This window comes from Leptosomus discolor, chromosome 16, assembly GCF_034619465.1.
Source record: "Leptosomus discolor isolate bLepDis1 chromosome 16, bLepDis1.hap2, whole genome shotgun sequence".
NCBI classification, from domain to species: domain Eukaryota; kingdom Metazoa; phylum Chordata; class Aves; order Leptosomiformes; family Leptosomidae; genus Leptosomus; species Leptosomus discolor.
The window spans coordinates 188,454-213,986 of record NC_141406.1 but is presented as its reverse complement, the minus strand read 5'-3'; the positions used below and the strand labels follow the sequence as shown (position 1 = coordinate 213,986).

Genomic DNA, 25,533 nt, shown 5'->3' with positions numbered 1-25,533 from the left:
ATGCTGCGGGTGCTGCCGCTATCGCTGTCGCTGTCGCTGTTGGTGGCGGCGCTGGCGGCGGGGGGCGGCCCGGGACCGCCGCGGCTCCGCGGGGCCGAGCTGCGGGACCTGGCGCGGGGCAAGGTGGAGGTGAGCGCGGGGCCGTCGCGGGGCCGCCGGGGCTGCGGGGCCGCCGCGGGGCCGCCGGGGCTGCGGGGCCGCCGCGGGGCTGACGGGGCATCTCTCCCCCCGCAGAGCTGCGGCGGGTGACGGCTGAACCGCCTGAGGGAGGTAGGTGCCGCCGGGCGGGGGTCGGGGCCGAGCCGGCCGGGGCTGCCCCGCCGCTGAGCCGGGCCCGCTCTGCCCGCAGGTGAAGGCCTTCGTCACCCAGGACATCCCCCTGTAGTACCCGCCGGCAGCCCCGCGCGGCGGGCAGGGGGCCCTGCCGGTAGGGGCGGCGGGAACGCGGGACGCGGGACGGGAAGTGGGCAGGATGGGACGGGACGGGACGGGGACAGAGGACGGGCTGAGACAGGACAGGACGGGGTGGGATGCAATGGAGGACGGGGGAGACAGGATGGGGAATGGGAGGGGCTGGAGGACGGGAGGGGATGGGATGAGAGGAAGGATGGGATTGGATGCGGGGTGGAGGGCGGGATGGTTGGGGCTCTGATGGGACAGGGCGGGATGAGATGGGATGCGGTGAAGGATGAGGTGGAATGGGGACAGGGCAGGATGGGATGGGATGGAGGATGGGGTGTGATGGGATGGGAGGGAACAGGGTGTGACGGAGGTCAGGATGGGATGGGGGGCTGCACAGGCCTGCCCAGTGCTGTGTGCCCCTTAACGCGCTGCCCAGCCATAACCTGGAGATGAAACACCTGCCCGGCGCTGACCCCGAGCTTGTGCTCCTCAGCCACCGGTACGAGGAGCTGGAGGTGAGTGGGCACCGTGGCGTGTGCCACCACAGAAGGGTCTGGGGTGGCCAGTGTCCCGCAGGCACCAGGCTGCAACCCCTGTCTGTGGGCAGAGAATCCCCCTGAGCGACATGACCCGGGAGGAGATCAACCAGCTGGTGCAGGAGCTGGGCTTCTACCGCAAGGAGATGCCTGATGCCCCCGTGCCTGAGGAGTTCCGGTTTGCCCCTGCCAGGCCTCTGCCCACCCTGCCACCCCGCCACGCTGCTGACAGCAGGACTCCACCCAAAGGTGACAAGAAAGAACACCCAGACCTCTAGTGAGGTGTGCCGGGCTTGGGAGGGGGTCCTGCAGCCAGTCCCCAGTGCACGGGGATGAGGGCGTTACAGCAGCTGGGAACGGTGCCATGGTGTGGCAAAAGTGCCACCACTGTTGCTCGGTGCTGTGTAACCTCTGCCCCAAGGATGCCCTGAGCGCCTCCAGCCTCAAGCAGGGGCTTCCTGGGCATTGTGGACATTCCGGGGGTCCCGTGTGGCTGTTGTTGCCCTCCCTCCCCTGCAGCCCAGCATCCCTGGCCAGTTGGGAGGAGCTATGTTCTTTGTGCTCCCTCGCTGCGCCCCGACGTTTGGCTGACTTCCGGCGCTGGGCAGTGGTATCCTACCTGTGTGGACAGGATGAAACCCTCAGCAGAAAGCCCCAGGTGCTGAGGGTAGATGTGCTGAGTCCCGGAGGTGGGAGAGCTGCCCCTGGGGCGGTATGGCTTTACACCCCAGCAGGGTTGTCTCATGTCAAGCCCCCAGTAAAGCACTTGCTTACAACCGGCTGCGCTGCGTCATCTTTCCAGGGAGGGCTCACACACAGCTCTGTACCGGGTGCTGGGAGGAGCTGGGTGCCCCAGAGTCGGGAGGGGATGGCAAGATCACAGCCACTGCTGAGCTGACAAACCATCCCACGGGCCAACCCTGCTGTTCCTGTGCCAGCCCCTCCCTGGAGCAACGGATGGGGCACCACAGCCTGGGGTGAGCTGCTGTCACAGGGTGCAGGGGGACAGGTAGAAGCCCACGAGTGGATCCTGTAGTGCTGAGCTGAAGCCCAGTGGCTCTGCTGGCCTGGCAGGGGCACCCAGCCCTTGGCCGGGGAAGGGAGCAGGGCACAGCTGTGCCACCCGCAGACCCGGCTCTGCACAGCCTCGGTGGCAGGATGGGGTCTTCTCCCCGTGCCAGGCCTGGGGCAGCGGGGGCAGCGAGCCGACAGCCCTTGGGCAGGGTGGGACACCAATGGTGCCCTTCAGCTCTGGGCATCACCCTGAGCAGGAGGAGTGGCACAGGCTCCACATCTCCCCCCAGCTGGATGAGCAGTGGCCTGCAGGCAGAGGGGTCCAGGAGCGGGCAGGGCTGCCAGCTCTGCCCCGGGCGCTATGGCGTGCACAAAGCAGCGGTGCAGCCGGGGAGAAGGACGTGAGGCGGAGGCGTCGCCCTGTAGAATAAACCTTTATTGTCTGGCGGGTGTTGGTACACGTGTCAACGCGGGTGTAGAGACAGTGCTGGAGGGGCAAGCGGCGCTGAGCACGTGGTCCCCTGAGCTGGGGAGGAGAGCAGGGGCTGCTGTCCCGGCTCACTCCTTGGGCTCCTCACTCCCCCGGGGACCCCTTGCCTCCCCACCCGCTCCCCAGCACGTGGGTGCTGCAGCCCCCTGGTGTGGAAGTGCCCCAGGGTGCGTGTGCGCGGTGGGAAGCAGGGTGTCAGCACGGGGGCCGCAGAGCCGTCCCTGGGGAGGTGGAACCAAGCGGGGCCTGTGGTGGGCAGAGGGGCTTCCTCACAGGGGGCCGAGGAGAACCACTTGTGGGCATGCTGCCCGGGGGATGCGCCATGGCCCAGGCTGGGCCACACAGCCCTGCTTGGCCGCTGACCCACGCCAGCCCCAGACCTGGGGGTGCAGCTGTGCCTGGGCCTCCCTGGGGACGGAGGGGCGCTGCCCACGGGACAAACAGCTCCTGGAGAACAAATAACTTAACACGCTGGTGCGCAGGAGGCCAGCCCAGCCGGGGAGCATCCCTGGCAGTGCCTGCCTGGCCCTGCTCATGGGGTCAGCCCGCAGCCGGCCAGGGCAGAGGGAGCTCCAGCGAGGCAGGGGCATGGGGTTGTCCCGATGGCAGAGCTCCCCAGCGCCGGTCCCGTGGCCCCCCCGAACCCTCTCAGGGCAGGCAGCTCCTCCGCCTGCCAGCAGCCAAGGGCAAGGGGCAGCGGGGTGGCGGGCAAGGCAGGCTCTAGCACTCTTTCTGCCGCATGCGCAACTCGTGGCGACGCAGGTGGTTGTAGAGGGACTGCACGTAGGTGAAGACGCACTTGGAATCCGGCTTCTTTCCCATGATCATCATGTCTTCCACCTCCACCAGGGGCACGCAGTCCACCAGCGTCCTGCAGAGATGCAGCCCTCAGCATGGCCCTGGGCGGGCTGCCCCCACCACGGGAGCTGGGACGGGGACCCATGCTACCCAGGGCCTGCTGGTGCTGGGTACCGCTGCCCTCAGCCTCGCTCAGCTCCTGCCCACCCCTTGGTACCCACAGTCCTGCTGCTCCTGGCACCGGGAAGAGTGCTGCCTGCAACTGGGGCTGCCTGCACCCCTTGCCATGCTGGTGCTCTCTGCCCCAGCTCTTGGTCCTGGCAGTTACCCCCATGCACAGGCTGTGCCCACCCTCCTCCTCCTCCAGCTGATGCTGGAGTGCTGTAGGGAAAGACCTGCCTGCCAGCGTGTGTCTCTGCTGTGCCCCCACCCCAAACCGCACTGGCCACTCCAGGTAAAGGTGGGGGGAGGTCCCGGTCACACGCTGCCTGTCACTCCTGCTGCAAGCCCTGGCCCTGCTCTCCTGCCTCCTGTCAGCATTGCCAGCCTGGTTCCCACCCCCACCCTGGACCAGAGCCCAGGGGGCTGCCTGCCCCTGCCCCAGGCACAGCACAGCACCACGGTGGGGTGGGCACTGCCCAGCTTCAAGCAGCCCAGCGCAGCCCTGTGCCTACCACCACCCAGCCCGGACCCCAGTGCAGGGCTGGGCTCTGTGCAGGGCCCTGCTGTAACAGCTGGCAACCTTGGGGGGGGAGGGGGGCCCTGGCACAGCAGCCATGGCTGTTCTCTCATCCCCCCGGCCTCTGCCCTTTCGGAGGGGTAGCAGCCCTACCCTCACCACCCACCCAACTCCCTGGGGGGCAGGTACCATCCCTCTCCCCAAGCTGGGGCTCCCTGCGCAGCCGGGCGCAGGGTCCAGCTTGAGGGGGCTGCCAGCATGCAGGGCACAGAGGGGAACTGGCCACCACCGCCCTCTCACCTTACTGCTAGGAGCTGGTGGGGGGTGCGCAGAAGGAGCCCTGCCACTGCTGCCAGCCCCCACCCTGCCCTTGCCTAGGTCCCTGCACCCCTGCCAGACAGGGGACAGACAGTGCCAAAGCACCCGAGGCTGCTGCTGCTGCTGGTCGATGTAGCCGTGATGGCCTGGGGCGGGGGCTGCACCAGCACCTGGGGGCTGCTTGGCGTGAACTGGCAGCACCTGGGGGCTGCTTGGCGTGAACTGGCAGCCCCCACTGATGCCATGGCTGGCCCAGCTGCTCCGGCCGCGGGGCCACCCTCCGGCAGGGGCTCTGCCCCAATGACAGGGTGCGCTGGGCAGCTCTGAGCACAAGGAGGGTTGAACCCCAAGCTGCCACCCACCACCACAACACCCCCCCCCAACCCTCTCCCCCATCACCCCAGCACAGCCCCCCCCAGCCAAGGAGGGACCCCCAGCTGGTGCCAGACACCCGCAGAGCACCAGGGCCAAGGAGAGCCCCCAGGCCCAGAGCTCTGCCAGGACCCTGCTCCTACACCCCACTGTCCCAGCTCTCCCACAGGGCCGCTGCTGCACTGGTCGATGGGCTCTGAGCCCAAGGCCTGGCCGGCACTGGCCACACTCGTGATTTGGCCGCCCTGGGGCGGGGGGGGGGTGGCGGCAATGCTCAGGGCCTTGGGAAAGGCCCCTGCCTGAGCTCCAGAGGTCCCCCGCCGCCCCGTTCAGGGGGTGCTGCTGAAGCAACGGCAGCACAAGGAGAGCAGCTCTGCCCTTATAAAGCCATTGTCTGGGCCCCGGTGTGCCGGTGCCGTGCGGAGCCCAGGGGAGCAGCGGCTCCAGTGCCAGCTGGGATGCTCCTGAACACAGGCACAAACACTGCAAGACGAGGCAGGACCTCAGCCTTGAGTCACACTTTCCAGTCTCCCCACTCTTGCCCATATATGAGCAGGCAGCACCTCGTGGGCAGGGCACCATCGCCCACGCCTGGCCCAGCAGCAGTGGCTGCAGCCCCTCCCCCTGGCTGGGGCCAGCAGCCCCCGCACACCCGCAAGGGCAAGTAGGGGTGCTGGGGCATCTTGGTGGGAGCTCCCCCACGCCCAGGCAGCACTGCTTGGCTTGTTCCCAGCTGCTAATCCCTGGGGTCGGGCTCAGCGAGCGGGGAGTGAAGGGCCACAGCAGCTTGGTTCCCGCCAGTGCCCTCCCCATGGCTGGAGAGCCAACAGCCCCCCCCCCCCCCGCGTGATACAGTCCCCGCTCCCCCAAATCCCCATAGGTGGTATTGTGGAAGGCCAGAGGCCACCTGGCCACCTCCACCCCTCTCTTGGCCACAGCTTGGCCCCGCCATCCAACACCACCAGGACCTGCCCCTCGCCCACTGGCATCCCCCAGCCTCTGCCCCAGCCACAGTGGCTGCTCCCCGGCCAAGCGGCACTGGTGGGGCACCGGCAGATATTTGGAGGGGAAGGTTCTCACCATCACTCCCGGGGGGGTGAATATGGGCTACGACTTTTTGGTTTTTACCAGCCCCTTCTGGACCAGGCAGCGATAGAATTCCTGAATGTATGTGTACACACACTTCCAATCCGGCTCGCGCATCCGGACCATGTCCTCCACGTCCAGCAACTGCGGACAGTCCGCGTGCTTCCTGGGGGCAGGGAGAGAGAGGGGCAAGCCAGTGACCGCAGCCCAGTTGGGGAGGGGAGGAAGAGAGAAAACAAGAGACACGGATCAATGCAGTTCCCATCCCTCCCCCAGGCAGATGCTGCTCTGCTCTCGCATGCTCTGGGGGTGCGCAATGCAGGTGCAGGAGGGCTCCAGGCACCGCAGCGCCGAGGCCATTCAGTGAGATTTGGGGAGGGGGCGGCACAAGCAAGGGAGGGGGAGGGCGGGTGAGTGGCGTGGAGAGGCGTGAGGTCCAGAGGGAAGGACAGATGGAGGCGGAGGAGGAGGAGTGAGGTGTTCTGGCACGCCAGGTGCTCGGGGAGCGGGTTCCAGAGCGGAGCAGCGCTCTATATAGCCCCTATATAGACCCGCCGGGAGGATAGGGGGGGGCAAGCCCTGCCCTCCTGCCCATCTCCGCTTGGAACTGCGGGGCACAGCCCTGGTGCAGGAAGCTCGGGAGAAGACGCTCACAAGAGCTGGAGGAGGAGGAAGGACGAGAGGCCACCTGGCTTCCAGGCCGGAGAGATCGATGGCTCTCTCAAGTCCACGCACCGGTTCCCCAATTAAGGCAAAAAGTCGATTAAGAGGAGCGCCAAGAGCCAGGCACGTGGCCCCCTTCTCGCTCCACCGAACAGCACCGCGGCACCCAGGGAGCTCGTGGGAGCTCCCAGCTCACGCCACCGCCCTGGATGGGACCCCCACCCACCTGGCCCTGCCCCTGGGCAGGGTGTTGGAGGGGAGGAGGAGTGGGTGGGAGAGAGACAGAAGGAAGGAGAGAGGGGCTGGCTGCCAGCCCTCCAGCTGGACGCGCTCCCATCTCTCAGCACCCAGGAAAACCAGAAGCAAAAGGGGAAGGGAAGAGACTGGATAAGCTGCGATGGTGTTTGAGCCCCTATGACCGTGAAAGGAGGCACCTGGCTCAGACAAACCCCACGCCCCGCTCCCCAGGAGCTGCGGTCCAGCACCTGGCACCCCAGGATGGGATGTACTGCCTGCGGCCAGGTGGGCTTGGGGGGCTGCTACCCTGCCCTTGGGTGCTCTGCCCCACACCTAGGAAGCCCAGACCCCCAAGCCCACCCTTGCCGCACCAAACTGGGCTGCGCTGGCCTCTCATGGCTCTGTCCACACAGCCACTGCTGTCCCGCTGGCATCAAAACCTTGTTGCATGACATGGGGGGAGCGATGCTGATGGGCACCCACCTCCAGCACCATCGCCCCTGCCAGCGAGTGGGAGAGCCGCCCCGAGCCACCCCAAGCCCACACGATGGCATGAGAGCTACGTACTCTGCGGAGGAGAAGGCCACCTCGAAGTTGTGGCGCCGGTTCTGGGGTGTCAGCTGGCTGTAGTCAAACGCCTCAGGGAAGAAGTTGTGGACCAAGGCGCAGAAGGCCATGCCGTCACTCCAGCTGGACGAGAAGTTCTGGATGTCCACGTGCTGTGAGGGCAGGAGAGTTACTGATCCCGAGGGGCAGAGTGACCGGCCCTGGGGACGGGGAGAGGAGGCGGCACTCACCTCGTAGCCCCGGGTCTTGGCTCTGCACCAGTCTAGCAACATCTGCTTGATGCTGTTGGCGTTGGGCACGCCAAAGCTGGAGGAGCGCTGCACGGCGGTGCGTGCCGCCGAGGGGTTTGGCGAGCTGTGGTGAAAGGTGCGGAGTGTTATCCACATGGTGCACACTGCCCCAGCCAGCCCACCCCCAGCGCAGCCTCACCTCCCACCCTCCTTCTGCAGCTTCTCCATCATGGCCTTGCGAGCCTGCGAGGCCGATGTCTTGGGCAGGCTCTGAGCTTTCATCAGCTCCTTCTTCTTCTCAGCCTGGCGCCGCTCCAGCGCGGCCAGGCTGCTCTGCCTGGAGGCACTCTCGTCTTCACGGTCGAAGATGCTGGGAGAGAGACAGAAAAAGCTAAGGGGGCCACGGGCAGCCTGGGGAAGGGCACGTGGTGGCCTCGGCCTATTGCCAGCCCTGGCCCTTTGGAGACCTCCATGTCCCTGGGACAGAAGAGGGGTGGCTTAACGTCTGTGGCTGGCAGACTTGTCTCTGTGCCCATGGAGGGACCCATGGGGACCGCTGGAGACAGCAGGTGTGCCCCAAGGACCAGGAGGCTTTGGGGACATCCCTACATAGTGACACTGCAAGCTGGGCAGAGAGCGTTTGTGCAAGCAGATGGCCGACAGGGACTGCCTGGGGCTGGCCCCAGAGAGGCACCACCACTCACCTGCCCGTCTTCTTGGAAGAGGAACTGTAGGACGATTTAGTTTGAACAAATGTGCTGTTGCCATCTGCAGAGAAAGGCAGAGGCCTTGGGCAGCCGGCAAGGGAAGCGGTGCCAGGCAGGCTGGGGGCTCTGCCCACGCCACCGGCAGGCACGGCTCAGCGGCAGCAATGCCCCCGGGGTTATGCCCAGAGGGTGCCGCAGGGAAAGGGCAGCAAAAGTGCTTACTATCCGATCTCTTCACATAACTCGACTCCATGGTTGTGGTACGGGAGGTCTTGGTGCCATCACCTGCGGGGGGCAAGGCAATGGGGGATCAGCTGGGGCTGGGGGCAGCGGCACCCACAGACGCCCACCACTGCCAAGCACCCTCGCATCCATGTAGTGCAAGAGGGAGGCAGGAGGCAGAGCCATGGCCAGGGCAGGCAGCGGGGGTACAGGCAGCATGTGCCCCCCAGGCAGAGTGAAGAGGCCAGCACAAAGGAGCAGGGAGCTGGAGCATCCCTCAGCCCCCTGCGGCGACTCTCGGCTTCAGCCACCCAGCAACTGGGAAAGCAGAACTGTAGGGGACAGAAGACAAGCCTGAGGTGCAGAATAGGCCCTTGCCACCATAACATGGCAGAGAATTGGGTGAGAAGTTGCTAGAGCAGATCCCTTGAAGATCCCCAGGCAGGGTCTGGGCAAGCCAGAGGAGAGGCAGCAAAACTCAGCCCTGAACCACGGTCCTGCTCCCAGTGCAGTCAAGCCAGACCCAGGAGAAGCTGCGAGAGCGGCAGAGAGAAGCTGCGGTGGCAGAGCGCCAGGAAAGACTCTGCACAGCCCCCCAAAGGGCCAGCACACCAGCCACAGTGGGCAAGCAAGGCTCACGCTCCCCTAGCCCAGCCCATACTAGACTGGACGAGACGCTCGGTCTTGGTGACACTGCTGCACGCCGAGCCGTCGGCCGACTGGGTGCTCTGTGTGGTGGTGGTGGTCTCCATGGTGTTGCCGGCCCTCCCTGCTGTGGCCTGGCTCCTCATCTCCTGCAGCCGCTGGTCCCGCTCCTTCTCCCGCTGGTCTGCAAACATAGGTGGGAGAGGGCATCAGCAGCGAGAGGCAGGGGCAGTGGGCATGGTCCCCACCACACCAGGGGTCCTGCTGGCTGCTGCTGTCCAGAACCAGCACTCGGGAAGGACCATATCCTCAGCCCAGCACCGCCAGGGGTGGAGCAGAAGACCTAATGTGCCCAGCTGGACAGCCCTGCTCCAGCACCCTAGCAGCCCCACCTGCAATGCCACCACCAGAGCCCTGACCCCTGTGGGGATCACCATCCCCAAGTACCTCGCTTGCGCTGGCGCAGCTCTCTCATGGCATTTCGAATCAGTCGCCGCTCCTCAAAGTCCGTTGTCCGATCCAGCTGCAGGAGGAGGTTGAGGTCATCATCACACCTCTGCAACCAGCTCAGGTTCCCCTTGCCTTCACCCAGGAGCCTGGCAGCAGAGGTAGTACCATCTTATCCAGAACATCCTCATCCTCGATCCTGTTCAGCTCCTCAGCGCTCAGTTTGCTCCTTCTCTCTGGCTCCCTCACTTGGGCCTTCTCTGTGCCATTGGGCAGCTCCGGCTCCAGCCTCGGCGCCTGAGGCTGCTCCACCACCTCCGGCTCCATCTACAAGGACAGCACTGGGTGGCTGAGCCCCCATCAGCTTGGCCACCCTGCCCCCCCCCCCGCCCCCATGCTGCTCAGGGTCCAAGCTCCCCATTGCCCTGACACTTGCCCAGTGCCACAGGCAGTGGGGACCCTGGAGATGTGCCACACGTGGTGTAAGAGCTCAGAGTCGGTGGGATGCCGTGGGCATCTGCTGCAACGGAGGCAGGCAGGGGAGCACATCCCCCTCTGCAGGACCCCCTGCCCCGGGAGGGCCCGGCAGTCTCTGATCCGCTCCCAGTCAGGCTGCCAAAACATCCCCAAATGCCTCCATCCCCCAATCACCACAGGCTGTCAGGGCCCTCCAGCAAGCAGGGGCTGCCCAGGTGCTCCAGGCTGGGTGGTGCCTGGTGCCCAGCAGCGGGCAAGGTGCTGGCAAGGCCAGTGCGCGCCATTAGCAGCACAAGGGATTTCCAGGGAATTAAGGGACTTAGCGGAGAGAGGAGCTTGTGCAGGAGATCAAGAGCCTCCCCCGCATCCCTGCTCAGGATGTAGGCCAGCTCGGCCCCCGCCAGGGCAAAGCTGGGACTCCAAGTCCCTTTCAGCGCGACCCCTCAGCAATGTGCAGCAGGCAGTGGGCCAGGCCTGGAATAGGGCACAGAGGCAGCAGAGAGGAGGTGCCGGCGTGGGGCCAGAGCAGCCCCACCACACACCTGCCCCGTCCTCTGTCCCACTGCCCCAGCCCGGCACCTGGCCCATGGCAAAGCCACCCGCGGGAGGTGACGACGGCCACGTGTGCCCATGCTACCACCTGCGCCTCGCTGCTGCGGCGGGCGGGCGGGGGCAGGACAGCTGCCTGCAGCCTGCCCGCTCGCCCGGCATGCCGGCAATGCGGAGCGGACTGGTACTGTCTGCCCCCCCCAGCAGCGAGTCCAAACGGTGGCAGATCCCAGTGACGCTGTGTCGCCCGTGCACCGCAGCCACGGCCCCACCTCGTGCCAGGGCCTTCGCCTTGGCTCCAGACACCCCCGGGGGCCTTCAGCAGCCCCACACACCCGTGCCACCCTCCCACCCCCCCCGCCAGGCGCTGCCGTGGGGCAGGGCTGCCCGCACTCACGCCGCTGTTGCTCCGGGAGAGGTGCAGAGCTGACTGCTGGCGCGTGCTGGAGAAAGCGGGTGGATGGGCCACAGGGCCACCAGGCTCCTCGGTGCCCTCAAAGTGGGCGCAAGGGTCCTGTGCTTCCAGAAAGAGGGTGCTGATGTCCTCCCCGGAGGGTTCCTCAGGCCCCAGCCGCAGCACCAGCAGGTCAAGGCGGCGGCCCAGGCGCGCCAGCTCTGCCCGCAGCTCCAGGTGCTCCGTCTCCAGTGCCCGCAGTGCCCTCGCCAGGGACTGCACCCGCAGCAGCCCCTGCTCCAGCCGCCCCTCCACTGCCCCCCGGAAAGCCCCCAGCTCCTGCCGCAGCTCCGCCAGCTCGGCCGCCCCGGCCTGCGCCAGCCCCTCCAGGCTGACCCCCGGCATGGTGGCGGTGCCGGTGCTGCGGCGAGCCCGGCTCAGCTGTCCCCTGCCCTTTATAGGGGCGCCGGGGGGAACCACCCCCGGCTGGAGGCTGGCCCGGCCCGGCTCAGCGCCCGCTGGGCTATTCTTGTCGCGGTGGCCGGGGGTCCCGCGCAGGGGTGCCGAGGCAGGCGCCGACACTTGGCAGCGTCTCCAGCCCAGGACCAGGTGGCTCGGCGAGGGGGAGCCCTGCTGAGCAGCCCCCGCGTCCTGGGTGGCTGCCAGCGCCCTCGACGCCAGCCGGGGGTGGGGGCTGTGGGGCACAGCAGGTGGGGTATCAGTCCCAGACTACTGCTGTGCTGGGTGCGCTCCAGGGCTGGGGACCACCCACGCTCCCTCTCGCCTGCGTGCCCTCCTGCTCCTGGCTGGCATCACCTACAACCCGCCAACATCTCCAGCCTCAAGCTGGTGCCGGTGTGAAGGCCTCAGCCACCAGCTGTCATTTTTGGGGGCCTCCGTCCCCCTGTGCTCCCAGGGGGGAGCAAGTCCCTGCACAATGAGCACAGGCAGCACCCCATCAGCAAGAGGACATGCTGCAGCAGCCACTGTCCCCAGATCCCCACGCCCCGCCAGTACCTCTGACCGAGCCCTACCGGGCAGGGCTGCCAGCACCGCTGCTGCTGCTGCCGCTGCCGCCTCCTCCTCCTCTCTGCCCACCGGGAGCACACCTGGTGGCCACGTCTCCCACTGGGCAGCCGATGGGTCCCAAGAACCCACCACACCGGGCAGCACTGCTAATACCTTAATGAGAGCTGACAGGCTGCTCAGGCCAAGCCTGCCCAAGCGCATTAGCGCCGGGAAGTCACCCCTCTACAAGCAGTGAGCTGCCCGTGGGCAGCGCTTGAGGGCAGCCCTGCCAGGCTGCAGGCACTGCCTGCTTCACGCTGGCGAGCGCCAAGCCGAAGACGGCGTGAGCGAGTGGTGCCACAGCCGCCAGTGGTGCCATGGCCACCGGCGGAGCTGTGCCCGCAGAGGCAGCTGGGCCGCAGCAGCTCCACACTTGACATCCCAGCTCCTGCCAAGGCCGGGAGCGCCGTGCATTACCCTAGATGGCCAGGAGCAGATAAAAGCACTTGCAGGGCTGCACACGCGGGGCTGCCTCCTGGGTGCACCCAGCCCCACCGCCCCCAGCACCTGGCGGCTGGGGAGGGCCGCGTCCCACTCTCCCCCCAGAACAGAACGGAGGGATTTTTTTTTTTTCCAGTTGCATCCAAGAATCCCTGCTGAGCCAGGCAAGCTGGGGCTGCCATTCCGCTGTTAGCTTGGGATTGCTAAGCGGGAGGAGGCAGGACCCCAGTCTATGGCTCTAGGGTGGGTCAGAGACCCTCAGGGAGCCCTACCCCCCAGGCAGGCTCCCCAGCGCCACAGCCAAGGTCCATTCCCAGGAGGGAAAACAGAGAGGTGGGTGGCAGTGGGCTTTTTCTTGAGCTGCTGCCACCCTAAAAGGTGTTTAAAACAGAGGGAGACCCACAGAAGGCTCCCAGCCCACCTGCCCCTCACCCCCCTGAGTGTGTGCACAGCCCAGGGTACGGGGGGACTCACGTGGCTGGGGCTGTGCATTCACGCACAGACCCCAGGGTCTCTGTAAAAAAAAAAACAGCCAGAGCCTCTGGACCGTGCTGCCAGGACCAACCCGCTCACCTTGGTCTCTGCTCCCCACCCCAAGCCCAGGAGCACCCAGGCCATGCCCAAGTGGGGCACAGCCCCATGGCACCCAGCCTTGCTGGGCACTCACCTTGGTGACATTGCTGCTGATGTTGCAGACGCTGCTGACACTGCTGGGGACGGTGGTGATGCGGATGGGGGTGCTCCGCAGCCCCAGGGTCACCTCTGCAAGGGGAGCAAGAGGCACGCAGGGTTTGTCCCAGCCTAAGACTGGCAGGCTCAGCCCCATCCATGGGAAGTGGCTCCGGCCAGGCTGCCTGGCTGCCGCATGCATCCTGCCTCAGCGGTGGGCACTGAGTTCTGGCACAGAGGAAAGGCTCTGGGGGCAGCCAAGGGATGGGGAAGCCAGGCCCCCCTCACCACACTGGCTCATCCTCCTCCCCAAGGAAGGGCACGTTCCAGACAGAGCCAAGACCTGCCAGCACAAAGGATGGCCCAGGAGTACCCTGAGCCAGCCACACCTGTGGGCAGGCAGGGCCGGATCAAGGGCAGGGGTGGATCAGACACTGCACAGCAGCATGGATGGGATGGAGCAGGACAGTGGGGACTCCCCTTGACCAGCTGGTCAGTGGGGACAGAGCACAAACGTGGGCCAGAAGATGGGGCAGGGGGTCAGGGAAGGACCCCAGGCATGAATGTGGCAGGGTGGGGATGGGGACAGGCTGTGGAGCAAGATTTCCTTCCAGTACTGAGATACTCTGAGCAGGCTGAGCGTCCCTGCCAAAGGGTGTGGGCTGCCAGGCATGCTCCTGTCCGTGGCCTCTGCTCTTCTGGCAGCGCCCATGCTCAGCCTCTGGGCTGCCAGCACCCGAATGCTGCTGCCATGTCCCATCAGTCTGCCTGGCCTGTCGCTACCCACCTGCCTGCTGGTTTCCACCTGCTCACTGGTGCCCACCACCCTGTCAATGCCTAACCGCCCCCTGGCACCCATTTGCTCCGCTGCCTGCCCACGCACGTCACCCTGGCAGGAGCACTGCCCCATGGTGCATATGGCCCCACCAGCACCTACGCGCCTGCCACCCCCCACGGTGCCCACCTCCCCACCTTTCCCCCTCCCACCTCCCCAGGTGATGTCCACTCGTGTCCATCGCCATCCCTGCGGTCCCCATCATCCCCACCCAGTCTCCTGACGGGTGCCACCTCCCCGCATCGCCCATCTTCCTCGACAGGGGCCCCCACCCGCGCTGCCCGTCTCCCCCACCCGGTGCCCACCTGCCCGCTGGCTGCCGGGGGTGGCCACGACGCGGGGCGGGAGGGGCTGGACGCGCCCATCCTTGATCTCGATGGTGAAGAAAGTCTTCATGCCGTCGAGACCGGGGCCGGGGCCGGGGCCGGCGGGGCGGGGGCCGGCGGGGACGGGGGCCGGGCGCTGCTCTGCGCCTCCGCCGCCGCCGCCCCGCGCGTTTTGAGCGGGCCCCGGCGGAGCCGTGCGGGGCCCCCGCTGCCATTGGCCGGGCCAGGCCCGCCCCCCCGCCGGGCCGCCCGCCCCCGCCGGGCCGCCCGCCGCCGCCGCGCTGGGGGCCGGCCCCGGGCCCGGCGGGGTGAAGCGCTGGGCGCGCTCCCGCACCGAGGCGGCCCGCGGCGGGGGCCCGGCGGGGCTCGGCTCTGCGGGGAACAGGCGCGGTGGGGTCACCGGGACTGCAGCGACCCGCGGGGGTCCCCGCCACGCATGCTGCACCCCCCTCCCCAGCCCCGCCACGCATGCATGCATGCAGCCCCCCGGGGTGCCCCCTGCGAGGCACGCTGACCCTCCCCCCCCGCCGCGTGATGCCGCCCCCGCGATGGTCTGCCACGCATGCAGCACCGCACGTGCAACCCCTGCGGGGGCCCTGCCGTGCATGCTGGCCCCCCTCCCTGCGGTGGCTGCAGCCCTTGAAAGCTTTTGCCCCCTCCGCTTCTCCCGGGGTCCGGCTGCTTGTGCACACGGGTGGGGAGAGCTGGATGCTGGGCGGGGGGCAAGCAAGCGGGTGGGCAGCCAGCCCTGCTCATGCAGCATCCCGCCACCACAGAGCTCCACTCCGGCCCGGGACCTCCTGCCACCAGAAAGCAGCGAGAGCAGAGGCAGCCGCCGCTGGGACCTTACCCGTGCGCCCGGACAGGCGCAGGGAGGAGGGCGCTTGCTCCCACCGGTGAGTGTTGAGGCGAGTGGGGGTCCTTGCTACTTCCTGGGTGAGCACTGCCACTTGGGAAGGGACAGGCCAGATACACAAGGAACAGGACAGACAAGGGGAGCGGTGGGTGAGTGTGGCACAGGGGGCTGTTGCCTTTCTCCCCGCCAAAGCACAGCACCCAGGGGTGCCTCTCCGTGTCACCCCACACTCCCCAGAAAACAGTGCCAAAATCTGCTGGCACCCGCAGGCTGCCAGCTCTGCCCTGCAGTGCCAGACCATGCTGCAGAGGAGGGAAAGGCAGAGATTGGGGTATTTGCACCCCCGCGGGGCAGGGAACAGTACCCAGGGTCTGTGCCGAAAGATCGGGATCACCCCTGCACCTGCCAGGCCCTGGCATAGCAGAGGGAGCCCGGCATTGACTCTGGAGAGGAGGACAAGGGGGGGGCCCGTGGCTCAGCCCTCACCAGGCAGCACCCAGGGTGCAGGCAGCGTCACTGATGCCCAAGTGGGGGGCTCAGCCTTTCCCCAGCACCCAGGTTTGAGCCCCTAGGTGAAGTGAGAGGGGTTGGGTCCTGCACTCTTCCCTCCACCCTGGGGCTGTGCCACGCTGCAGCCCACCACCCCCCAGCACCTCCCCGGGGTTCTGCCTTCCCAGGAGCGAGCAGCCCCCCCGGTGCTCCTTGGAGGGAGGGGACCCCCAACCGCAAGGGTGGCTCCAAGTGGGAATCCTAACACCAGAGGCAGAGAGCTGCTTTCTGATGTGTCCCCCCCCATCCAGCTTCCTCCCAGCACAACCACTGGGACAGTTTTCCCAGCAGTAGGAAGAGGGCAGATGCTGGTCACCACAGCCCCTTAGGGCTGCAGGGACCTGGAGGGTGCTGTGCCCCGGCTGGGCCAGCGAGCGCGGCCCCAGGGGGGTTCGGGGCCAGCCAGCACACGGCTCCCGGCCTTATTGGGACAAAGAATGCAAAAGGCCGGGGTTTGCTGCCGGCACCGATTCCCTTTCATGGACCTGCTGCTGCCCGGCCTGGAGCCGGGGGACTGTTAAACAGCCTGCCTGGCACCCCGCTCCCCCGGCACCCAGCTGGGGCAGGTGCCGACACCACACGGCCAGGCAGCTAATGGCCACCGGCTGGGGATGGCCCTTGGCCTGGCCACGTCCTGCCCTCACATTCCTGCCCCGGCCTGCCTGGGTTTGAGTCACGTCCCCAGTGTGACGCCCTTCCCTGCGCTGCAGGGATACGTGTGCAGGGGGGCAGCGGGGGACCTCTGGGGACCGGGAGGGTGGCCATGGCCCCAGCGCTCCCTCACCATGGGGCTGCACTTACCCACTGGTAGCTCCCCACGCCTCCCGGCTGGCCCCGGCACCTGGATGCGCACCCCGACACCGAGCTGCCAGGAAGGAAAGAGGCAAAGCAGTCAGCTGGGGGGGGGGCGCAGGCAACCCCCTGCCATCACGCTGCCTTCACCCACGGGACCACCAGTCCCTGGCAAAGAGGGCAGCGGTGGCCCCAGCCCGTGCCACCAGTTCTGTACCTGGCTGTCCCGGCTGCCAGCACTGGGCTGGCCTGCGGGGGGCTGCTCTAGCGAGTGGCTTTGCCCCTCACTGGGCTCCTGGGTGGTGGTGGCAGGGCTGCCAGGGCTTCCTTCCTTCCAGGCTGCCTGGTGCTGCCCCTTGGGCTGGGCAGCGCCCGGGGAGCACGGCTGGCCCCGCTCCAGCTCCTCACCACCATCTCTGGGCTCTGGACTGGGCTCTGGGGAGGGCTGCAGCTCCAGGAGCACGAGGGTCCCCGAGACCACGGCTGCGGGAGAGAGAAGAGGCTCCGCATGGGGGAAGCCTGCAGCTACCTGCAGAGCATCCCTGCTCCTGCAGCCCTACCAGGCACCCCGCTCCCCTGCCCGCACCTTCGGGAGATGCCGTACTGCCCTCTCCATCCTCCCACCCCTGTCCGCAGCTGGCCCTAGCGCTGCTCCAGCCCCAGGCACGCACCCGGACAGGGCTCTGCCACCGGCATACGCAGGGACTCACCCTGGGCGCTGGGTTTCTGGGGGGTTCCTGCCTGCTGGCTGCGGAGTTCCTGCATCCCAGCCAGGACATGCTCCTGCTCCACCACACCATCTTGCTTGTGGGCCTGGGGAGGACAGGGGGTGAGAGCAGGGTCAGCCCTACTCTGGTCTCTGCCCCATCCCAGCCACAGAGCCAGGGACATGCTGCAGGCTGTGGCCTCTTCCCACACCACCCAGGTCCCTGCCTGCATGCTGCTGGGGATGGACAAGCCACCCCCTGCACAGGGGTCACTGCAGGAAGCAGACAAGTGTCCCCACATCTCGCTGCCTCCACCAAGCAGGGAGAGGGACACTGAAGGAGGGGTCCCAAACCCTGCGCACTCCAGGGACTCCTGGCACTCCTCTGCGTGGGGCTAAGCACCAGGGCTCTTGGGTCCCTCTGTGGCCTCTGCCACAAGTACACCAGCCCTGTCCAGCATGGATGCCAGGAGGTGGGAGGAGAGGACAGACCCTGCCCCTCGCCCCTGTCCCCTCCTGCCCCCCAGCCCAGGTACCTCAGGGCTCCGTGAGGCAGGGAGTACCTAGTTTTGCATCACTGTGTCCCTGCCCGTGGCACCGGCAGCTCTGCCCAGCAAACAATGGGATGCTCTGGGTGCAGGACCACATGCAGGCAACAGGAGCATCCCCGAGACACGCCTGAGCAGGGCCAGGGTGCCCTGGTGTCACCAGCCAAGAGCACAGTGTGCCAGTCCTGGCTGTGCCATTGCCGCTAAGGAGCATGGCAGGCTTGAGGTGCTGACACAACTCCAGGGTGGGGGGAGGTGGAGAGGGGCCCGTACCGTGAGCAGGCACAGGGGAACCAGGACCCAAATCAGCTACCACTGCAGCCACCGTTTAAGGGAAATGGCCTTGGGTTTGGAGTATTCATCCGGATAGAGTGGGACAGCCCCATCGGCTGCTCGGGAGATGTCCCAGCACAGCCAGGACCAGGGGAAATGTGCCAGCACATCCGGATGGGGATGGAAGGCAGTGCTGAAAGGAGGCACAGGGCCGTGTACCCCCCTGCAGCCTCTTGCCGTGGCCCCCAGGCAGGTGGAGGGGGAAGCTGGGCTGAATGGAGGCAGATGCAGGGACCCACTCCTTCCCGCTTGGCTGTGGATATAACCCCCGCTTCTCCCTTCCCCACCCTCTCCCCCAAAGTTCAACCCCACACGGTGTCTCCGCAGGGACCTCCAACCGCCATGAGAGCCATAGTCCCCTGTGGGGTCACCGCCACTGCGCAGGAAACCCAGGGGTGCGCCTGTTCCCTCCAGCCCTGCCCACTGGCTCGTCCTGCCCCCAGCCAGCCAGCCCCCACCACGGCTGGGGGGCACCAGCCTCGCTCCGGAGTGAGCCCTGGCCATTCAAGGGCCAGCAGGAACAATCAGCATGGGGAGCGGGATGGCGAGATCAAGGTTTTTGCCTGTGCAAGGGGACTGATGCAGGCAGCTGTCGCAGGCAGGACGAGCAGCCGTCGCCTCCAAAGAGCACCATCCCCGCAGAGCCGCAGTGGGGGGCTGCACCAAGGGCACTGAGGGGCCCTGCAAACCCCTCACCCAGGCTGCATACTCAGGGAGAAGCCCGGGGTACCCAGGACTGAGCCCCCAGCCCCAGCTCATGTCCACAGCCCAGCTGCATCCCCCATGTCCCCAGAGACCCCAGCTCCACCCGCCCCAGTCCCCTCGGGTGGGCGAGCATGCCTGGGGGTTTGTGCCCCAGGCAGGCTGGCACAGGAGCCCAAGGGAAGGGTGAGGAGGTCTCTGGTGGCCTTGTCCCCCCCCCAGCAGCACCCTGCACACTCACCACTGAGCCTTCGGGCTCCTGGGCAGGGGGCTGCTCTGCAGCCCCCCCACAGCTGCTCTCCTCCGGCCCAGCCAGCACCGGCTGCTCTGCATCATCCTGCTGGCTGCTCTCCCCATTCCTGACTGTGGCCAGGGGCTCGGCACTGCCCTCACCATGGCTCTCCCCGCTCCTAGCCAGGGCTGGCAGCTCGGCATCGCCCCTCCGGCTGCTCTTGCTGCTCCCAGCCAGGGCTGACTTATCAGCGTCATCCCTCTGGCCACTTTTCACATCCCCGGGCACAGCGGAGTGCTCGCTGCCATCTCTTCGGCTGCTCTGCATGTTCCCAGCCAGGGCTGCAGCTGGATGGGAGCAAAGGTGGTGTTTAGGAATGAGCTGCCCACACGCCAGGCTCTCCAGGGTAGCTGCCCCGCGATGCAGGAGCAGTGCCTCACCTTCAATCTCCTCGGCCCGCAGCTTGCGGATGGCAGCTCGGATCAGTTTGCGCTCCTCATACTCACCTGCCGCCCGCAGCTGCAAGAGGGAAAACACCGGGAAAGAAGCAGGGTCACCATGGCACACGGTCAGCCCCGCCACACGGATGCTCACCAGTTTTGTCAGCTCCTCCACGTCCGTGATGGCTTCAAGCTGCTGGGACAAGGCGGCCAGGGCCGTCTGCTGCTCCTCCTCCAGGCGCTGGGACCTGCATGGGGGTGAGAGCGGCTGGCTGGGAGCTGCCGTGCAGCAAACTTGGGAGCGAAGTTCCCTTGTGGGCAGCCAGTAAATTCAGGCGATGCCCCCACCCCATGTGCCAAGCCACTGAGCGCTGGGCTGCTCCCACCCTCACACCCACCCAAATCTGTCCAAGCCACAGTGGGGCCAGGCATTGAAGCCACTCACCCCTGGGGCAGAGGCAGGGGGTGAGCGGGACCCCAGCCCCACGCTGGACTCACCGCGGCCAGTTTTCCTTGTTGTCCTGCCGGTGGCTGCCACGCTCTGGACGGAAGCGCTTGGATGCCAGCGCCTCCTCGTCCCGCTCCAGCTCCTGCCGCTGCAGCTCCCTGATGGCCGTGCGGATGCGGCGCCGCTCGGCCAGGTCCAGCGTTGCCTCCAGCTGGGTGGGACAAGGCAGGGCTCAGCGCCGACTCTGGCCACTGCGGCCCCCTGGCTCGGCCCTGCTGCCCACGTGCCGGACAATGGGGCTGTCTGTCCGGCGGGGCCCACGCGCATGGCACACACTGCCTGGCACTGCCTGGCCCCAGGGGGAGTGGGCACAGCCCCCCCGGGGGGGCAGGGTGGTGGAAGCAGCCATGGCTGCTGCGGCGGCACCAAGACCTCCAGGCATGTGAGGCGCAATACAACAGGGACATGTGGCCTGAATGCCTACCGGTGGTCTGTGCAGCCCTCAAAGGTTGGGTCCCTGCAGCCCTGCCCCCCCATGTCACCAGCGCAGGGACAAGCACTCCTGCCCATGCCAGACCCTCCAGCAGCAGGGCGGACATCAGACGCCGTTCCCCTTCCACCCCCATGGCCCCCAGAAGGTGCTGGTTGGGAGCATCCCAGCACCCCACAGAGGAGGGGTGCCCCCCAGCCCCTCTGCAGCCCTCCCCCAGTGCTAGGGGATTGCAGGCGGCTCTTGGAGGCAAATCCAGGGGTGGGATCTGTCCTAAATCAAAGTCCAACCCTCTGATTGTGGGAAGCATGGCCACAACCCCCCCACAATCCCCGCACAAACATCTCATGGGTGTTCCTCAGCCCACTCAAGGCCACCCGCCAGGACCTGGCGTGGGCACTCAGAGTTGCTTCCCCTCTTCCAGACCCAGTCCACAGCTCCAGCCCTGCCACCAGTCCCCGTGCTTCAAGTGGACCATGCACAGGCCCCCCCTTGCTGAAGAGGGGGGGCAGAAGGCATCCAGATGTGCAGGGAAAGGCCAGCCAGGGCAGGCACAGCCCCACTGTCCTCTCACTGTCCTGCTGCGGGACAACGGGACCGACCCGGCACTGGGAACCCAGGAGGCTTTCCCATGGAGCTCGTTAAAAATAAACGCCATGACCCACAGCAGCTGCTGTCCCTGTCAAGTCCCAGCATGCTGGGAACAGCCACAGCTGCACCACGGGACAAGAGCATCTGTCCCCTCCCTTCCAGTCCCATGGGCCACCACCAGGCCGCCCATCCAGGCTCTTAAGGTTCTGCTGCATTGGGAATCCAGGGCTGGTCCCTCAGCCGGACGCGGGCTGAGCAGTGCCAAGGGCCCCAAACCACCATGCACACACACACCCCCCCCTGCAGAGTCCCCAGCAAAGCCATTGCCCTTCGCCCTCCCTGCTCAGGCTTTGGGGATCAGGGGAGGATATTTCCATCCCAGTGAATCCTGCAAGCGCAGAGCCACCGCATACTGCCCCAGTGGCAGCCAAAACTGTGGTCCTCCAGCCCCTGTCAGCCTTGAGGCCCAGCCGGGAGCATTATCTTTCCCCAGCTGGGAGGACTCCATCAGGACGCTCTGCAGCTGGGACCACTAACCCCCAGGGCAGCTCCCCCCCGGCCAGCCCAGCACTGAAAACGCATGCAACCTCAGGGGCAGCCGCCTGAAGCCGGGGTGCTCCTTCGCACCCTGGCAGCCCCTGCCAGGCCGGCTGGCAGAGCTACCCCTCCCAGCACGCTGCAACCGCTTATCACATCCCACAGCAGCATCTGCCTCCCGGCCGGAGCTGGGGCCTGCAGCCCCCCAGCTCTTATCCGGGGCTGGCGCTTCCGCTGGTGTGAGGGCAGGGGAGCAGCTGGGAAGAGCAGGGGCCACGGCGCTGCCAAGGCAGGGGGATGTTGGGGAGGAAACCAGTCCCTTCATCCGCATGGGCCTCCCATTTCCCGTCTGCGCTAGGCCTGCCTGCCCCGGGCAGCTGCCTGCACCCTGGGGATGCTGCCGCAGGCAGGGACACTGGCTGCCAGGACAAAGACACTGAGACAGGCTGCTCCAGCAGGGACAGCGGCCGCTTTGGCTAGCTGGAAAGCCCAGCTCCTCTGTGAGTGGGGTGGCAGCGATGGGCTGGGGGAGCGATGGAGCCTGGTCCAGCCAAAAATGAGGGGCTGGAGGTGGAGGCCCCATGGCAAGCACAGATTGCCCCGCTGCCATGCAAAGGCCTTGAGGACAGAAAAACACTCCCCGGCCACACGCCATGAGGCTGGGGCCCCAGCCCTTTCCTACATCAGCTGCTGGTGGTGCGTGGCTCAGCCCGGGTCAGGGAGACAGGGGAAGCAGAGGGGGCAGCAGCTGCAGGAACCAGGAGTGCCAGGAAGGGGGACACACAACACAACGGGTCACCAGCCCTGTGCACACAGGAGCAGGAGACACCCTGGCACCCATGTGCTGCTTGACACCCCCCCCCGCCAGCTCCAGGGTCTGTCCTGCCCAGCAGGCTCCAGCTGGGACCTGACCTGTGCCCAGGGCCTGGAAGGCTTGTCCCCGCAGGAGAAATGGCAGCAGGGCAGGAGAAATGGCAGCAGGGCAGGAGAAAGAGCCTCGTTGCAAGCCCACGTCAGCAGGGAGCCAGGATGAGGCAAATGAGTGGCTTTTGGAGGCTCCGTGGCCAGCGGCGAAGGGGGAGCATGCTGGAAACCACAGCTGGAGCCAGGGGGTGGGAAGGGGCCGAGGGGCCCAACCCTGCCGGCACAGGCAGGCTCAGGGATCAGCACATGCCAGGGCCCCATCGGCCCTGCCCAGCCAGCAGCAAATTAGTGGTTACAAGCAAACGCCCGCCTCGGCACATGCACAAAGTGGCTTTGTGAAAAGGGTGCTGGCAAGGCACCCATGGGCTGCTTTTCTGATGATGCCAAAGCACAGCAGTGTTCAGAGCCCCGAAAGGGCTGGCAGCTCCTCCGGGAGGGCCGTAATTAGCCCTGCATCCATCCGGCTCCCCAGAGTGGCTGAGCACAGAGCTCTTGGGAGGCTGGAGCCTCCACAGGGAAACAGCCAGGCACATCAAGCACCTCCTGCAGCCCCAAGCTTTGCTGTCACCTTTGGAAAGAGCGATGGAGAGCATGGCTGCCTTCCAGGCAGAAGAAAGCAAAAGGACAGCTGGGTGATGGGGACATGTCAGGGATGGAATGCTCCTCGGGGCCATTGAAGTCTTTCCCAAAAGCCATCGGGTGTAAGAAGAAGGGGGACTTCATGGCTGTGACTTTCCTAACTCAAGCCTGCCCTGCCCCTACCTGCAAGGGGATTTGCATCCTGCCTGTCTAATTGACCAGGCTGAGATCTGGAGAGGTTGGGAGAGGAGACCATTCCCCAGCCTGGGGCCAGCAGACCACAGCCTGGAGGAGCTCAGTACAGTCCTGAGCACTCAAATAACCCCCCCACTTTCAGACAGCCAGCTAAGGGCCACCCTGCAGCAGCACCCACCCCATTGCCTGCAGCTCCCTCCCCAGGCTCCTCCAAGCCCTTGGTCACCTTCATGCTGCACCACAGGTTCATCCCAGCCGGCCTCTCTGGGACTGGGTACCTCTGGGGGTACCAGCAGGCAGTTGGGGAGGGAACTGTGTGGATGCCTATGGGAGAGAGATGGGGGGCACAGGCTCCCCGGCAGCTCCCAGCCCAGCAATGGTCCTGATGAGGGGACTGCAGGGACCTGCTCACATCCCCCAGCCTCCACATCCCAGACCCCCCCTCCTCCAGGACCCCAGAGATGTCACATACTGCTGTCAGCGTCTCACTTGCTGGGAGAAAGGAGAAGCAGCCCAGAGCTGAGGGCTGGGGAGAGCAGAGGAGCAGGGAGGAAACGGTGGGAGAGGCAGTTTTCCCTTATATGGGCTAATCCTCTTCCAGCTGAGCAGAGCCAAAACCTAACCAGAAAGAAAAATAATTCTTTCCCCGCCTCACGTCAGCTCGGAGCAGGCTTTCCCCAGCCCATGCCACACAGGCACAGGGAGACCTGAGCCGTGAGCAGGGTGCTCAGGGGATGCAAAGCCCCAGCGGGTCAAAGACGAAGCCCAGGGGAGAAGCGGCGCTTGCTGTGCGGGTAAGATCCACCTCCCCAGGCTGACTGGAGACCCAGCAGCACCACAGACCTGACACCCACCCCATCACAGCTCCCGGGGCTCTGTGTTAGCCCAGAGACCTCATCTGGGACACAGCAGAGCCGGAGCACTGGCAGGACAGGGAGAAACCCAGAACCACCCATCCCTACACCTCCAGGGCCCCCGTTGGCACCAATGTCGGCCCACAGAGAGCCGTGGGCTTCTCAGCCCACAAACAACGGGCAGGTCTGCACGTTGTCACACACAGAAGGCTGAGGATGGCACGTCAGGAGGCTCTGGCAGGGCAGCATAACCCCTGTGCAGACCCCCTCCCCACAGCACGGTGTGGCTCCTGCTTCCCGCCTGTGCCGCAGCACCCCGACTCTTTCCTCTTCCCACAGACGTGCCTTCCCGACTGACTCAGCTTCCTGCTGTAACCATTCCCCAGCGCCGGCCTGGGCCACCCCACGCTCAGTCCCCGGGACACCCAGAAAACCCCCAGCCCCGAACCTGCCATGCACCAGAGCTAGAGGGGAGGTGGCAGGGCTGCCCAAAGCTGGCAGCACTTGGTAGGCCTTCCCGGCACACGAGCAGGTCAGAGCCCAGCACCCAGGTCCCATCCTTGGGACGGACACACAGGCACGTGGGCAGGTCAGAGCCCCGCACTCAGGTCCCACCGTGGGGACACACAGGCGCTCACCCCTCACGAACCCACCTGGCGCCGGCAGCGGCGAAGCCAGGGCTCGGCGCCGGCTCTTCCTCCCGGGGGAAGCACCGGCGCGGGGAAGCGGCTCGGCCGCGGCTCCAGCAGCTGTCGCCCCGCCGTGCGGGCACGGAGCCTGGGGAGCAGCCCCGGGCACGGCGCCAGCCGCGGGCAGCCCGGGAGCGGAGACCCGGGCCAGGCGGCAGCCGGCACCGGCAGGAAACGTCTCGGGCGGGAGCCGCCGGCCGAGAAGATGAAGCCAACGGAGACGCTACCGTCCAGGCGCGGGGCGAGGAAAGGGCCGTGGGCGGCCGCAGCAGGGCCGGAGTCTCTGGAGTCCCTGGGGCAGGACGGGGCTTGTGCCAGAGCCCACCCGTGCCCGCGGCCCCGATTCCGGCCCCTCCAGGTGCTGCCAGCCCGGGACCCCCCCAGCACGGCAGCAGCCCCCTGCCAGCGACCCCGCTCGCCCCCAGGGCTGGGAGGCAGCGGCAGCTCTGGCACCCGCGGAGGCGCAGCGGGGCCCGCGCTACCGCTCGGCCCCCGGAGCCAGCCCGGCCGCTCGCTCTGCTCGCTCCATCGCACCGCCGGCCGCTCGTCGGCCCATCCCCCTGGAGGCGCCACGGGCGAGAAAAGCCTGCGGACAGCGCCGTGCCCCACCGGCCGCAGGGACTCACCAGCTTCCGCAGCGCTCCCTCGTCCATGCCCAGGAGGTTCTCCTGCGACATCCCGCCCGCCTCGCCGCCGCTGCTGGCGGCCGAGACAACAAAGGGCGGCCGGGGCGGCGCGGCCCCGCGCTCGGCTCGGCTCAAGATCGGCCCCGCGCCGCTCCAGCCCGGCCCGGCCCGGCCCGGCCCGCCCGCGCTCCCAGCGGCGCTGCTGCCGCCCGCGGATTCCCGCCGCGCCGCCCCGCCCCCTCCGCCCACCCACGCGCCCACCGCCGCCAT

At 66.9% G+C, this 25,533-nt stretch overlaps 2 protein-coding genes across 2 annotated transcripts; one reads left to right on the top strand and one right to left on the bottom strand.

The window, feature by feature from the left end:
* Positions 1 to 1,216, top strand: SELENOM (selenoprotein M). The gene is made up of 5 exons (XM_086474049.1): positions 1 to 129; positions 235 to 270; positions 350 to 384; positions 839 to 917; positions 1,010 to 1,216. The coding sequence occupies exons 1-5, from the start codon at positions 1 to 3 to the stop codon at positions 1,214 to 1,216; spliced, it is 486 nt and encodes a 161-aa protein (XP_086330175.1).
* Positions 1,217 to 3,284: 2,068 nt separating this feature from the next.
* On the bottom strand, positions 3,285 to 25,314 carry SMTN (smoothelin). Its single transcript, XM_086474459.1, has 22 exons — positions 25,264 to 25,314; positions 19,829 to 19,989; positions 19,485 to 19,578; positions 19,331 to 19,409; positions 18,900 to 19,237; positions 17,080 to 17,182; positions 16,587 to 16,852; positions 16,379 to 16,442; positions 15,023 to 15,121; positions 14,152 to 14,544; positions 13,010 to 13,104; positions 10,837 to 10,953; positions 9,582 to 9,740; positions 9,414 to 9,489; positions 8,983 to 9,150; positions 8,322 to 8,384; positions 8,097 to 8,160; positions 7,592 to 7,762; positions 7,393 to 7,516; positions 7,163 to 7,314; positions 5,690 to 5,861; positions 3,285 to 3,313 (listed from the first exon to the last, which is right to left on the bottom strand). The coding sequence occupies exons 1-21, from the start codon at positions 25,312 to 25,314 to the stop codon at positions 5,717 to 5,719; spliced, it is 2,982 nt and encodes a 993-aa protein (XP_086330585.1). The 3' UTR covers positions 3,285 to 3,313; positions 5,690 to 5,716.
* Between the last annotated feature and the right edge of the window lie 219 nt (positions 25,315 to 25,533).